General features: G+C 42.9%; 1 protein-coding gene across 1 annotated transcript in view; it reads left to right on the top strand.

The window, feature by feature from the left end:
* Positions 1 to 15,009, top strand: part of csnk1da (casein kinase 1, delta a) — a 16,009-nt gene extending 1,000 nt beyond the window's left edge. Inside the window, exons 2-9 of the mRNA XM_075454265.1 lie at positions 7,650 to 7,760; positions 8,364 to 8,512; positions 9,460 to 9,688; positions 9,787 to 9,957; positions 10,065 to 10,213; positions 10,805 to 10,973; positions 11,528 to 11,640; positions 12,592 to 15,009. Coding sequence (XP_075310380.1) covers positions 7,650 to 7,760; positions 8,364 to 8,512; positions 9,460 to 9,688; positions 9,787 to 9,957; positions 10,065 to 10,213; positions 10,805 to 10,973; positions 11,528 to 11,640; positions 12,592 to 12,642 — 1,142 coding nt within the window. The 3' untranslated portion in view covers positions 12,643 to 15,009. The remainder of the gene's footprint in view (positions 1 to 7,649; positions 7,761 to 8,363; positions 8,513 to 9,459; positions 9,689 to 9,786; positions 9,958 to 10,064; positions 10,214 to 10,804; positions 10,974 to 11,527; positions 11,641 to 12,591) is intronic.
* Positions 15,010 to 15,074: the final 65 nt, after the last annotated feature.

The raw sequence follows: 15,074 nt of genomic DNA on the forward strand, positions 1-15,074 counted from the left end.
CCCTTATAACACCTGTTATCACTCATATCATGTAAAATATCTGTAAATGTGCATAATAACAAGGGTAATTCTTCTTGGATATATGGCAGTGAATGAATCCAATCATTGGCACAAAGCATTCCATACCCCGGTATGATAGGTGGTGCTGTACTCATTTCAACTATTGCTAATAGAGCCACTTCCTGTTGACCTCTTCACCACCAACAACAACAACAAACTCAGGCATTGGAGAAAGATGGAGAACGCAGAGCCAGATGAAGCTACGTCCCTCTACATTTGGTCTGTGATGAGCTGCTTGTTGCACAAACTCGATGCCCAACGGAGCATTCTCCATCGCGTTGTTTGTTTCTTTCCGACGGCGACAACAACAGGAATATCATCTCCTTTGACTTCTGGGTCATGACCCTGGGAAAAAATCTCAAATGGCTGAAGGGGGTTACCCATAGCATTTTTGTATAAATAGTACGTTTGACTAGATTTTACTGTGATGAAGATATATGAATATAATAAACGTTACAGAGTTTACCTTTAATTTGTTGGGAGCTTTTAGTCACTGAATTGATGATTTTTATCACTTAGTTCTTAAATTGGAAAGAACTAAATATATATATACACACACACACACACACACACACACACTGCTCTTGTCAACAATGCTGCTGTCACTGCTGAATCCTTGCTGTTAGCAGGAAATGATCCAGAAAGGTAAAAACAAGCTCTTTATAAAGTCAGCACTTTGCACTATCCAACATGATTCAAGCTCCATTCTAGGTTATTTTCCATTTAAAGTAACACATTATTGTTTTTTATTGAGAATTTCAACTTTATGCAGTAACAGGGGCATTAGATTACTGCCCAGTTCATTCACTACACCATTCAGTGATCGCTCTCTCACTGTAAGAGCCTGAAGCATACTGATGCAGTATTGAGGTGGCTTCAGTTTGGCTGCATAAAATGAGCAAAGAGGACCAGTAGCAGCTTAACAGGGACACTCGCTGATCTGACACGACTGCTGTGTGAAAAGCTCTCATGTTTCCAGCACAGGAGAGTGAAGGGGAATTTGATCCAGCCTGTCTGCCACGTGACCCGTTCTCTGGTCCAATATTGAAAGCTGCCAGTCGCTTACATAATCACTTGGTGTGTTTGTTCTCTCTCCGCTCTCTATCCCTTCCTCTGAATGGCTGGTGACTAATGTGATGTAACATTGTTAATCAGTCAGAACCCCCCCAGCTGCTGTTTTAAAAGTCTAACAAATTGTGCTCATTGTAAAGAGAATTTTTCTTTAACAAACAAATGACATTTTGAAAAGTAACATCTAAAAGAAAAAAGCTTATATGTAGAGATAATGAGTGAATCTGGACTGTAATTGGATATTAAGTCAACACTGATGGTGACAGCGTGTGAACACAACATTTATTGATAATGCTAACAAATGTATCATCATCCAAAAGTGCCGTTGCTGTCTATGAGTGGCATGATGGGGAGTGAAGCCTTATGCTATGTGTGCTTTGTCTTGGTGAAGTGTGAACTGTCCAGTATTCACAGATAATTAGTTCTGTTTGAGAAGCTTTTTACAACTATAGATGAATTATGCAGAGTAGCTTGCGTCGTAGAGATTTCTTGTTGATGTGTTTGATCGCTCTACAGGAGAAGCCATTTTTATTGTTGTTGACTGGGTGTTGCTACTGAATCCCAATAAAGAAGATGGAGATTCAATTTCAATTCAATGTTGATCCAGATGATACAGTTTCAGAACAATTTGGCTTGGCTTAAAGAGGTTCTTCTATTAGGTGGGGTACATGATAAAACATTTGGATGTACCTTCAAGCGTCACAGTGCCACTGCGTCTGTCATGCTTCCCTCTGCACTCACAGAAAATATTGAACTGTTTCATTTGCATATCACATGTCTGTCACTCAAAATGGGAAAGAAAAGTGCTCAAAGCTGTTTGTACAAATTCAGCTGAAAAGCAGTTCCATTATTCATGGAACAAGTTATGGACTTCTATCTTTTACAGATATTAAAATTGAATATATCGGATAACAGGACAGACATTTTTCTCCTTCAAATAGAAGTTTGAAGCTTTCCTGGCCTCACAATTAAATTGTGATTAAACTGATTGGAAGTAACTGTGTCTTTCGTCCTCAAATTACTATATAATTACACACATCTACCTTTTTTAGTAATAAATGCAGGCACATAACCCTTTTTTGTGTGAAAGTAGCATTCACCAGGCAGAACATTACCCATTACATTCTATAATTGCTGCCCTGGCCCGCTTGCCTTCCATCCTGATGTCACGGAGCCAGACATCCACATGATGTTCAAGAGAACACAGTTCATCAGAGCTGACCCCATTCTCCCAATGCTCTGTGATCCATTTCCAATGCTCACATGCCCATGGTAGGCGCTTTCTGCAGTAGACAAGGGTCAGCAGGGACCCCTACCCTGCTAGCAGACGCCACATATGCAGCAAGCTGAGGCACACTCTGTATTCTGACGCATTTCTACCTGAACCAGTATGAACTTTTTCAGGGATTGAAACTGCAGCAGCTCTCGTATTGCATGGGACCCCTTGTGCATCAATAAGCTTTGGCACCCATTACCCTGTTACTGGTTCCTTTCTCCCATTGGTCCTTAATGCTGCAGACCGGGCGCATGCGTCAGATGGAGAAGTTGTGGAGACTGTTCAACTCTGCCGTTTAGCTGTGACAAGTTACCGAATGTTTTTCACTATATCTGTCAATGGTTATTACAATGTTATACGCTTTCAACTCTCCTCTGGTGCGCATCACATTCAATTGTGTGCTGCATGTCTTTTTTTTGTCTTTTCTGCCTCTTTGCTCTGACTGGGCAGTGGTGGTTGTTGCTTTTATGGGGTGGCTCAGTTAAGTCTGGCACAGATTTCGTATTCATCCATAATCTCAAGCAGCCGGAGGCTGAATATATGTTTAAAAAAATTACTTCTGGTTGATTTTTGGGCAAGTGTATATGGCAGAGCACTTTTTGTTTTTTCTTTGCCAAATTAGAGCAGAAATGGGTATACCCACTTGTTGGGTTCCACCACACCTCTGTGGACTAGCTGCACTCACCCTGCCTCTTATCTGGGCTTTAGTTTGGCTGTTAGGTGCAGTTAGAGCCATTTATATAAAGGGAAGCTTGTGATTGGAGCTTATACCAAGGGGCTGGACTAACCTGCGGTTACTCAAGTTCAATGTAATTTGCCATGTTGGCTGCATAACTTTATTATTCTGCCAGAAAAGCGCCATTTATCAACATGTTCAATAATTTTGTGATGGCTGCAGACTCAATTATGTCACTGCATGGTTTCAGAATGCTTTTTTTTTTTTTTTTTAACATTATGTGAATCAAGACATTTCTACACTTTTAGCAAAGATGTATTCGTAGGCTTATTTTCAAATGAAAATGGTGTAGCAGATAGCGGAACCAAAATACCGTAGTTCAGATATGTACCTTTTCTATTTCTGATACTAGTGAAATACCTATTTTACTATTTATTCAAAATGAGCTCAAAGGTTCACACTTGGATGGCTTCTGGAGTTAAAACACGGTGTTTTAGGATGTAAAAGTTGTAGATATTGGGGGATACAATGATTGTCGCTTTGGTCAATTTGCAAAGTCACGGTGTGCATGTGTTTTAGAGCTGCAAACCTAAGAGTTAGTCAGGGCTAGTGCTGTCAGTCATTTTTCAAACTGATGACATTAATTCTGGTGGTTGAATTGGTGAAGGTGATGTCATCTCTGACTGATATCTCAGCTTCACACAGTATTTTTATTTCTCTAAACCAGTCAATGGAAACATGTCGCACTCCTGGACACTTCATAGCTGTTCTTTTGCAGCTTTTCAAAGAAACCCTTTGGATTTGATTTGCTTTGCTAGTAGATGGAAACCTGACACTGAACTGAAGATCTGCTCTAGTCAAAAATGATATCCCAGTGTCTAAATGTATGTTTATGGCAAGAAGCAGCTTGTTTTCTTAAAGAATTGGAATGATAAGAAAACGTTTCCGTGTTGTATTCACTGACAAGACGATGTGTTGTGGTGTTTTTTTTTTTTTTTAATCAAATATTTGCCTTACTGGCCATGTTGCTCTTTTTGAACCAGTGTAGAGGGATGTGTGTGAACATGTTTCATCATAAAAACAACCCTGTATACAGTTTCGACATACTGTTGCACGTGTAACACACACACACGTCTATCTGAGGGGTTACAGCAACTGCATTCCCCAGAAAAATCTGTTCAGACATATCACATTCCTGTGACTCAGGAGCGTCTGGTGAGGTGGGGGGGTGTGTCTTATGTTTGTGAAACAAACCTCCTGTGCATGTATGCTGGGACAAGGACGGGGGTCCGGTTAAAGAGTCCAGTCCAGTTCTACATGTAGCTCTGCTCAGCTGTTAGCGGACCTGGTTTTCACTAATTGTTCCCATATCTGTGTGTCATGTGGATGTGCTTTAAATCCCACCTCTCATATCACTTTGGAGTGTGATGTCATCGTTTACAATAGAAAATGTAGTGTTTGTCAGGTTATTATGGAAATATTAATCCATAAAACTCCAAATCCCCGTTTTGCTGTCACAATGAAATTTTAGTAGATGATTGTTTGTTATATGAATAATTGTGATTAGCATTTTTGTCTGTTTTTGTGCTACTATTATACTGTAAACCTGCTAAAAATGGAAAATTATCCCAACCCTTAAAAGAAATAGCCTTTTGTTGGAAATAGATATTAGAACATAATAGTGTTGTTGATATTGATACCGGTACCAACATTATTTTTTTAATGTATTTCCATTACTTTTCTAAATAAAGAGAACACAAAAAATATCGTTATTGACTTTATTTTAATAGAAAATCTTAAAACTGTAACTATGCATCAGTAAATGAAATAAAATACCACAAAGATGGGCTTTTCTAATTCACCGACAACACGGTTATTAAAATAAATAAACTAATATAAATAGGCTATTTAAACCTATTTAGTGCAGCTTTAATTTTTTTCCAGAGCTCTTTCTGTGGAGAGTGAAGGGGGCTGGCGTTGCTTGCTTTTAGCACTGAATGTGGCTTTTTCTCATGGGTATATCAGTTATTACCCGTCGTTCTCTGAACTCTGTATGCAGGTCTGGGTGCTCGTCCTTCAGGTGTTTAGCTAAGTTGGAAGTGTTTCCACCCATGGCCAGACATGTTCTGTAACAGCGTTTGCTCAGTGGTGCTTCGGTGTTGATGGCTTCACCGTGCTCATTGTTTGAAAGCCGAAGTAACTCCATATAGCACTTCCTGCACCTGGTTCATCTACCAGTTGCGGCGTGGTGAAGGTTGCAGCAGCTGCCATTCTCTCCCTGTCTCTCCTTTATCTCTCTGTCGCTCCACGCTGCTCGCTCACCTCGGCTCAAAATACAATGTGGTGACGTTTTTTAAAAAAAAGAAAGAAAAAAGGCACCAGCCTCGGTACCCCGGTACCAATTTAGTTCCAGTATACTGAACAAGCTTAGAACATATATGAAAATACTGCCTAAAACTAACCAAACTAGAGCCCAACTAAGAACCAGTTCTTTTTTCCGTTGGGACTGCCAAAGCTCTGACTCAGCCAGCAGAAGAGCCGCTGCCTTCACTGAGCCAGAGCAAAGTTTCACTTACGTAAGGGGTGGAAGATGGGATTATGTAGACCAAGCAGACACACTGAATTGTTTAATAATCCTAAATCAGTGTAGCATTTAGTGTGCTTAACCCCAAAGGGAAGAATGGAACTAAGCCAAACTCAGACTAATTCTATTCAGCCCATCAGATAACACCAAATGTCTACTGGAGCTGGTCCGCCAGTAAACTGCGCTAATACTACAAATCCCAGAATGCTCTGCTGGTGCAATGTTTAAGCAAAACTTAGGTTTGTTTCCATATGAAAAGGATTATCATTATATCTGAAGAGAAAGAAAAACTTGCTCAGTTGTAGATATTTTTTCAGTAAATATCAAGGTTGGCCCGCGACTTTCTCCCAGTTTTCCATTTTGGCCCGCTGTGTTGGACACCCCTGCTCCAGATGGCGCATGTAAATCCCATTGTATTGCTGTTCATTAATCCCAGTAAGCATGTGGAAATACCGCTCTGCGCTGCAGAGTTCACAAACTGCCACGGTAGTGCCCACCTGCGACGTTAACTCCAGTCTCTCACACACACGCACAGATTCTCACTCCCTCCTGGTGTTTCATAAGAAGTATGACAACAACCAAAGAAAAACTATCCATAGTCCAAAGTTGTTCTGGTGCTGTTGTAAAATACTGTTGGGCTGTCTTCAGAAATGATAATAAATCCTGATTTTTTTTTTTTTTTTTTTTTTTTTTTTTTTTTTTTTTTTTTTTTTTTTGAAGCCCTCAGAATAATAAAGTCCGTTTTATACCATCAGCAGCTGCATGGGTCTGTATTCAGCTCATACTGGGAAGAAGACCAAAACTCTTACTAGTGCTGTTGCAAATGAACATCTAATTAGATTCAAAATATTAGTATCTATCAATTTCTTTATATGTTTTGACAGCCCTGCCCTGTATGTATATAGCACCACCCCCTTCTGCATTGGCCTGCTGTGTCCCCCTTTTTCCTGCACTTTAAACTTCAGTTGTAAATGTAACAAGATGTCTGAAGCTGCTACTCCCCCTGCAAACCCATCCCATTCAGGTCAGAACCAGTAGGGGACAAACTGCACACACTCCCAGATAAGTTGCAGAAGAATACCGTGCACTGCTTTAAAGACTAAGTGAATGGATACAAATCAAATGAGCGTGGTGTATGAAGATGAAGTGCATGTCCATGACAGGATGAAAACTTGGCTTATCCCGGGAGATGTTCCCATCTTTGCTTTTGGCAGTGTGTTACGTTCATAACGGACCTTGTCAGAAGACATTAAAACTTAGACATAACCAGGAATAGAGATTAAAAAAAATGTTTATTAAAGTTACACACTTTTCAGTTATCCTGATGACAGACAGACAGACAAACCAATGCGACCAAAAACATAACCTCCTTGACAGAGGTAAAAACGCAGGCAACCTCTTTATACGTTTAAGCGTCCCTTGGCCATTTTTGCCCAGTTGTCACAGAGATTCTAGGAGCCGCGGATGCGGCGTGCCTCTGCCTCAAGCTACAGTTTCATCTGCGGTTGTACTGACAGGCAGCGCAACCTTTCTTGGCTGCCATCGCGAAAAATGTGTCAAGTTTGTCAGAAAGGTGAAAATGGCATTGATCTGGCGTTATTGTACAAATAAATGCAGACAAAATGGCGTTACGCTGTATTGAAAATAAGCGTAGCGGTCCAAAATTATAGCGTAGCGGGCCGTGACGCAAGTTTGCGTTAGCTAGAACCCTGACATTAGATTAAGCTGTGGTGGGCACATATGAAGGAAGAATGAACCAATTTAGAGCTGTTTCCCGATTGCCAATCTGTTCATGTTAAATGCTGGACTTAAACATGTCAATACCTGCCTGCCTATGCTGACTTGTGAAATAGTGTCCATACTCCAAGTTGTAGATTATGATACTGTTCCATACGCTCTTCAGGAAGGTTTGAGGCCTTGAAATAAACTGATTAAATGTGTTTCCATTCAGCTAACTTCTCTCTGTCCACCTGTCTGTCTAGGGACTGATATCTCAGTTGGAGAAGAGGTAGCCATCAAATTGGAATGTGTGAAGACCAAACACCCACAGCTCCACATTGAGAGCAAAATCTACAAGATGATGCAGGGTGGAGGTAATGTACACTGGAACGCACTATATACATGCAAACATCCAACTCTGCCCTACTCATTTATTGCTTCCATGAACCCAATACTTAAAACTTACATTATTTATTGTAAATCATCCACTTCGAATGACATGCGTTTGGTTCCTCTGGCAAACTGAGCAGAAGAATAGAGTTGGCAATGTTTTGTTAAAGTGGACAAGCTTTTAAAAAAAGAAAAAAAAAGGTTTCTAAAACAGTGAAAGCACCTCTATTGCTTACTGTCAGTAAAATGGAAAACAGCTGACAAGCATTTGATGGTAAATTGTAAAACTGCCCAGTTTCCTGCCAAATATATCAGATAAATGCTGTAAAAACAGTCAAAACAATGGCAGCAGAGAGGAAATGCTTCAACAGTTTCACACCTTCATCGTTAGTTGCCAGTATTACTCATGTTGTTAAAAAGTACTAAATCTGTTAAAGTACTTTTAATGTTACAGTCCTACTAAGCCACAAATGAAAGGGTCTTTGAATGAACATAAAGATAGTTTAACAGCTAGGCACAGGGATGTGTCTGCATTGCATTAGACTTCATTAAGTCTAAAATGAAACCCTTTCCCTTTGTTCTGCCAGTGGGAATTCCAACAATAAAGTGGTGTGGAGCCGAGGGCGACTACAATGTGATGGTCATGGAGCTTCTGGGGCCCAGTCTGGAGGACCTGTTTAACTTCTGCTCCCGGAAATTCAGTCTCAAGACGGTCCTGCTGCTTGCTGATCAGATGGTGAGTGACGGGAGGGCTAAAAAGGGAAGATAAACAGTTTAGTGCTGTCAGGGGGGCAGAGTTCAGCAGGGTGACAGCCCCAGGGAGAGGGAGCTGTTTCTGAACCTACTGGTCTGGGAACGGAGGGCCCTTTAGCGCTTCCCAGAGGGGAGGAGGGCAAACGGTCTGGCTGGGGTGAGAGCTGTCCTCGATGATGCTGCGCACCCTCCCAGACATTTTTCTGTGGTTGGCATGGTTTTGGCAATACAAAATCTATATCCTGTGTCATAAGTGCTTGTAAGTATTGAGTTTGTTTAAGCATGGAGAAACAACAACAGTTCATTTCTCTGGGCTGGAGAGACGCAATGAGAATAAAGTGGTTTGTTGATCAGAAATAACAAACCGGGCATAATAAGTGACTTAACAGGTTTAAGTGTGAGGATTCTGAAAACCAGGGAAGCATGTGGGTGGTTCAGTTAGACAGGCTGTTTCCACAGTGTTGATACTTAGGCTGACTGCTTAGGTACACTAATAGCCGTCCAGATATGTTAGGCAACCCATTCACAGCTTTTTCCTTCCGTTTCCAAGCCCAACTTATCCCAAAGTCCAGAGCTCCCATGTCCTGACTCCTGCTGCTCTAAACCAATAGGAGAACAACTGGATCTCTCTCAGCACACCGTGTCTGAAACGTTTAATTCCAGCTCACTGCTCAGCTCATTTAGCAGACGCTTTTATCCAGAGCGACTTGCATATGAGGATCTAACATTACTGCTACGTAGAAGGAAACCACCAGTCAGACTCTGTCAGACTCTCAGAGGTGACGGGGGGGGCAGTGTAGAGACAGAGAGCAGACATGGAGGGAAGGACGGGTCAGTGCAGGGGAGGAGAAGCTCTCTGAAGAGCTGGGTCTTTAAGAGTTTCTTGATCATTGTGTTTGTTGAACTTTTGTTTCCTGCTGCTCTTTATAGATCAGCCGCATTGAGTATATCCACTCCAAGAACTTCATTCATAGAGATGTGAAGCCAGACAACTTCCTGATGGGGCTGGGCAAGAAGGGTAACCTGGTCTACATAATTGATTTTGGTCTGGCGAAGAAGTACCGTGATGCACGCACGCACCAGCACATCCCGTACCGTGAGAACAAAAACCTGACTGGCACCGCCCGCTACGCCTCAATAAACACACATCTGGGCATCGGTAAGACTGGCATCTGGGTGGTGATTTGGTGTATCTTTGACATTCCTTCAGAACTCTGATCTTCACTGTGCCCCCCCCCCCTCCACATGTGTTTCCAGAACAGTCCAGACGGGACGACTTGGAGTCTCTGGGATACGTTCTCATGTACTTCAACCTGGGTTCTCTTCCTTGGCAAGGCCTCAAAGCTGCCACCAAGAGGCAGAAATATGAACGCATCAGTGAGAAGAAAATGTCCACGCCCATCGAGGTCCTCTGCAAAGGCTATCCATGTAGGTTTGACTGTAAACGTGTACCCATGAAGAAAGTAAGGAACAAACACAACTTATGATGCGACACTATATTTTCATTGAGCTTTCTTCTGCTTTCTTCCCAACAGCGGAATTTGCAACCTACCTGAACTTCTGCCGCTCCCTGCGGTTCGATGATAAACCCGACTACTCATACCTCCGCCAGCTCTTCAGGAACCTGTTCCACAGGCAGGGCTTCTCCTATGACTACGTCTTTGACTGGAACATGCTCAAATTTGTAAGTTATTTCACAACATAAAGGCTATATAGTTTAACAAATGTCTTGGGAGTTAAGTTCTCACTTAAATAACTTTCTAGATTTTAGTGACATAATCCCAATCCTCTTGTTGTTGCCTATTCTCTCTATCAGTTCAGTCCCAAAGCAAACGGATGAAGAATGCTTAAAATTGTGTTGAGGTGACAAATTGTGAAGGCCTTATATGCGTGTTCTCCACATGAAATCCATTTTTTACCATTGGATTAGTCACCTGTGCTGTTTAATGCACCTAAATTCAGTGTAGCTGTTCATCTTGGCTGTGTTTGGATGGGGCAGCTGCAGCTCAGGAGGAAGAGCTGCTGACTCCAGGCTTCCCCCGGCCACATGTCCAAGTGTCCTTAGGCAAGACGCTGAACCCGAGGCGTCCATCAGCGTTTGAATGTATAGAACAAAGCCCTGCATGAGTGTGAATGTGAGGTGTAGTGTGAAATCACTGAGAGTGGTCAGATTGACTAGAAAAGCACTGTACAATCACAGCCCATTCAACATTTACAGATGAAATATAAGAGTGTCCGTAAAAAGGTAAATTGCAGCGCTGCTCTTGTGTGTCAGGGGGCCAACAGGCCCGTGGAGGATGTGGAGCGGGAGCGTCGGGAGCGAGAGGAGAGGCTGAGGCACGGCAGGAACGCCGGAGCAAGGGGCATGGCCTCAGCCTCAGGAAGAGCCAGGGCAGCTCAGGACATTGCAGCCCCCTCCCCACTCAACCCCGCCTCACACACAGGTCAGCACACACACACACACACACTCTGGGATGATCTGGGTAAAGTTTCGCTGGGAAACTTTGGGTCCTGGCATTGGTGTGGATGGGACTCCCTGGTTAACCAGTCACAGCAGCAGCGTTCCCTGGGGGCGTTGGCCTCTGTTAGCAGGGTATTGCAGAGTGCTAAAATTCCAAAATATGTTTGGAAATAGTCTGAGGAACACATATAGGGTCAACAACGCTTGAACTCAGCTGTGGGTTAATTTTTGTCTTTGTTTAATCTGTTTTTAGGCTAAGCTGTAAAGCTCCAATCTTTTCAGTTGTTGTCATGGTGTGCTCCACCTGTCAGTGTGCCTTTACACCATCCGTACTCATCAGCACTTAGCTGGCTGTCAGTGATGGTTCCTCTTCTGCTGAGAGCATACCAGCTAAAAAGTGAGGCGTCAGAGTTCCAACCCTGAGATGTTTAAGTTGCCTCCTCCTGCGGTTGTTTCTCCTGTGTGGAAGCAGCTGCACGTGTTTGCCTGGCGTCCAACTGACCTGGATGTGAAATGGTAAACTGTTTTTTCTCTTAGGTATGGAGAAGGAGAGGAAGGTGAGCATGCGTCTTCATCGTGGAGCACCTGTCAACATCTCATCCTCAGATCTGACAGGGCGCCAGGACACGTCTCGTATGTCCACCTCGCAGGTAACGCACAGAAACTGACAAAAGTTTCTTATAGAAGTAGATAAAATAGCTTTCATTGAAAGAGACTGAGAACTAACTGAAATGCTCAGCAGTTGATGTGAAATAAATCATCAGTGCACATTATCTAAATATCTCATGTCCAAAGGTTTATTTATTTCTTTATCAATCAGAAATGAACAAACCAAATAGCAGTAGTAGTTTGTGTCACCGCAGATAACTGTAGGCCTTGATCATCAGAAGAACTGACCACCCCATAAACGTACTTATCGTACCGTAACTCACAGGTTCTGTCCTCCAGCCAAATTAGATTGTTGTGGATCTAGCACTCCCCCCAGAGGTCAAAGAGCAGAGCAGACAGTTCAAGTTTGTTCCATGAAATGTCTGTACACCTGTCGGCCTCCAACACAGCAGAGGGTCCAGGTGTTAGAACTGGCCTGAAAGCCTCGTGTGTGATGGATGCGTTTTCAGGCCCCCGGGGCCTGTCTGTCTGGTTCAGGTGAACAGGTTCAGGTTCAAGGATGGAAAACACCTCGTGTGTGTGTGTGTGTGTGTGTGTGTGTGTGTGTGTGTGTGTGTGGTCTTCCAGCTCTTTGCTGTTAGCTTGTGTCTGCTGTTAGCTTGTGTCTGCTGTTAGCTTGTGTCTGCTGCTAGCTTGTGTCTGCTGCTAGCTTGTGTCTGCTGCTAGCTTGTGTCTGCTGCTAGCTTGTGTCTGCTGCTAGCTTGTGTCTGCTGTTAGCTTGTGTCTGCTGCTAGCTTGTGTCTGCTGTTAGCTTGTGTCTGCTGCTAGCTTGTGTCTGCTGTTAGCTTGTGTCTGCTGTTAGCTTGTGTCTGCTGTTAGCTTGTGTTTGCTGTTAGCTTGTGTCTGCTGTTAGCTTGTGTTTGCTGTTAGCTTGTGTTTGCTGTTGTTGATGACCTCATTTTGAAAGTGTCTCCATTTCCTGTGTCTCTCAGGCTCTGTCCCGGGTCACACCCAGCGGCCTCCAGTCTGCAGCTCCTCGGTGAAATCGTCCCATCAACCTGTCCACCATGGAGGCCTCAACATGCACCACCTGCTGCACACACACTCTTTCACACACAACCACTTGGATTAACAGAACTCTCATATGACACAGATGAATACCAACAAATGCACAAGAGTCTGGCTGCGCCTCTGTTCACTCTGCAGAGGAAGAGATGCACAGTCAGGGGATTGTCTGAGAGCGAGAGGCGGGCAGATGGAATAGTTTGGTTGCCTTAACAACCATCTTGGCAAAGTAGCACCCCCAGCAACCCTTTGTCCTCTCTCATGGAAGATTTGGAAACACCCCCTCTCCCCTACTGTCGATGAAGCCATGGATTCACTTTTCTTCAGCATCTTCTTCTATCAGTTTTGAACTTTCCTTCTTGTTACTCTTCAGCTTTAAACTTCTCCAGAACCAGCTGGTCAGCCTCACACGGGTTTGAAAATTGAGAATGATGACTCTGTTAGATGTACATATTAGCGTGCTGGTTTTCTTTGGATCAGTTGGACACATCATGGCAGTGAGGGCAGTGCCTAAGCTCTGTGTCACTTAAGATGCGTTAAATCCAACAAGTCAACTCTTTGTCTTAATTCTTTTTTGAGGTCTAAAATGACAGGTGGAAAAGATGGGAAAGGCCTTTTACAGTTTTCCGAGGTGGTCCCATAGTGCGGGCTTTCTGTGTCCTCAGGTGTTGGAACTGGGATGTTGTTGTACATTCAGCATCAGGCAGCACATTTTCTTCCTCCTGGCTTGTGAGTGCAGTGGGAGAAGCTGTGAAAGGAACATTGGTCAGTCTGTCCACACTGAACGGAGGATGTTTGAACCCAGTGCGTAGTAATGTGGTTTTTGTGTGTATTTGTGTGGTTCTGTCTTAGGGTTGTACACACTCAAAGGGGTTAGGGGTGATTGTGTTAAGCTATGGTCTCTCTCTTTCTTCTTTTATTAAGTTTTAAACTCCTCTGCATCCTCAGTCTGCTTCAACGCTGAGTGAAAGCACAGCCTTCTTTGTTTGAAGCAGGATTAGTTTATTTTCTACCCTGACCTAATTTAACGCTCATTATTGGATTCCACCAGGTTTTTCATCATGTTGCAGCCTGTCTTTCTACATGTGGCTCACTAGTCTTTGCCATGAGGACCTAACCCCCATCACTTTAAGAGGAAGTAAGTTTTAAAGAGTTTTTTTAATCATGCTCTTTTCTGTCGAGGATGTGTCATTATACAGTAATGTCATTAGAAGTCAGTCAGTTCATCACAATCAAAGTTCTTCAAAGGACATGTCATGACCTTCACACGGCAGGGTCACTTTAAGTTTCTGTATATAGTACATAATAGTACTAACCAAGCCAAATGCACTGTTAGTTTGGATGCTAAGGGAAGCTAATCCCCACTTTGATACAAGTTAGGAGTGCAATACTAAAATGCTCAAAGTTAGCTTTTATAAGATAGATTCTGGCCCCTCAAATTCTCCAAAGTTGAACTTCAAAGGAGCAGCGAGCTGGGACAGAAACTCAAAGCTGACAACAATTCTGCTTAAAGTTCCAGTGTGCAACACTTTATTTTGAAATGAATTTTAGAAAGCTTCTTTTGGTCAAAGGAGTGAGTGTTCTGGTAGAAAATGGACAGATTTAGTTTACTATCCAGCTTAATGTGAGCAAAGAAGGTTTGTGAGAGCTGTGGAGTGAGTATATGTGGAGGAAGGAGTCCACGGCCCGGTCCCAGGCGCCCTACCAGCCTCGGGGGGCTTAGCGGGGACTTGATCTGAATCCTGCAGATTTTAAAGTAGAAATTTCTCTGTGTGATGGACTGATGCAAAGTATTGTAGGCCATTTTGTGTAGGTGAAGGGGGAGAGGGAGTGGGTTGTAGCTGTAACGTGTACATGTTCTGTTGTTGTGTATAGGATGCGCTCACTCTGTTCCACGTCCACGGGAGCCGCTGTAGGCTTTTGGACTGTGACTTGTATAGAGGGACTGGGAACGGCTCACTCCATCAGTTCCTGCTAAGAGTTTTTTTGTTGTTGTTTTGGGTTTTTTTTTGTTTCCCCTTTTGTTTTTTCTGTGAACATGGTTCACTTGTGGGCTTGAAAAACAAAGTGATGGATTAACTTGTATGTCTCACTGATTATTGCAATATACACTTTACATGGGGTAGTTCTTCTGTCATGTCTGCCTCACGGTAAATTCTTAGTTTGTCATCACTCGTCAGATAATGCTTTGAGATGGTGAGTCGCATCTCACAATGCATCTTATTACTGTGGCTTCATGGGGAATCGTTCTTCTCACTCCCATTCTAAGACTTTTGCTCCTCATTTGTAATGCCACTGTATTTGTGTATTTTAAAATTGTGTAAATAAATTAATAAGTACTTGTATGTGTAGGTTTTTATTGACACCACTGCCTAAACTGGGATTACTCAAGCAGATGGAATGATTCATC

The sequence above is a fragment of the Odontesthes bonariensis genome, chromosome 21, assembly GCF_027942865.1.
Source record: "Odontesthes bonariensis isolate fOdoBon6 chromosome 21, fOdoBon6.hap1, whole genome shotgun sequence".
In the NCBI taxonomy this organism is placed as follows: Eukaryota; Metazoa; Chordata; class Actinopteri; order Atheriniformes; family Atherinopsidae; genus Odontesthes; species Odontesthes bonariensis.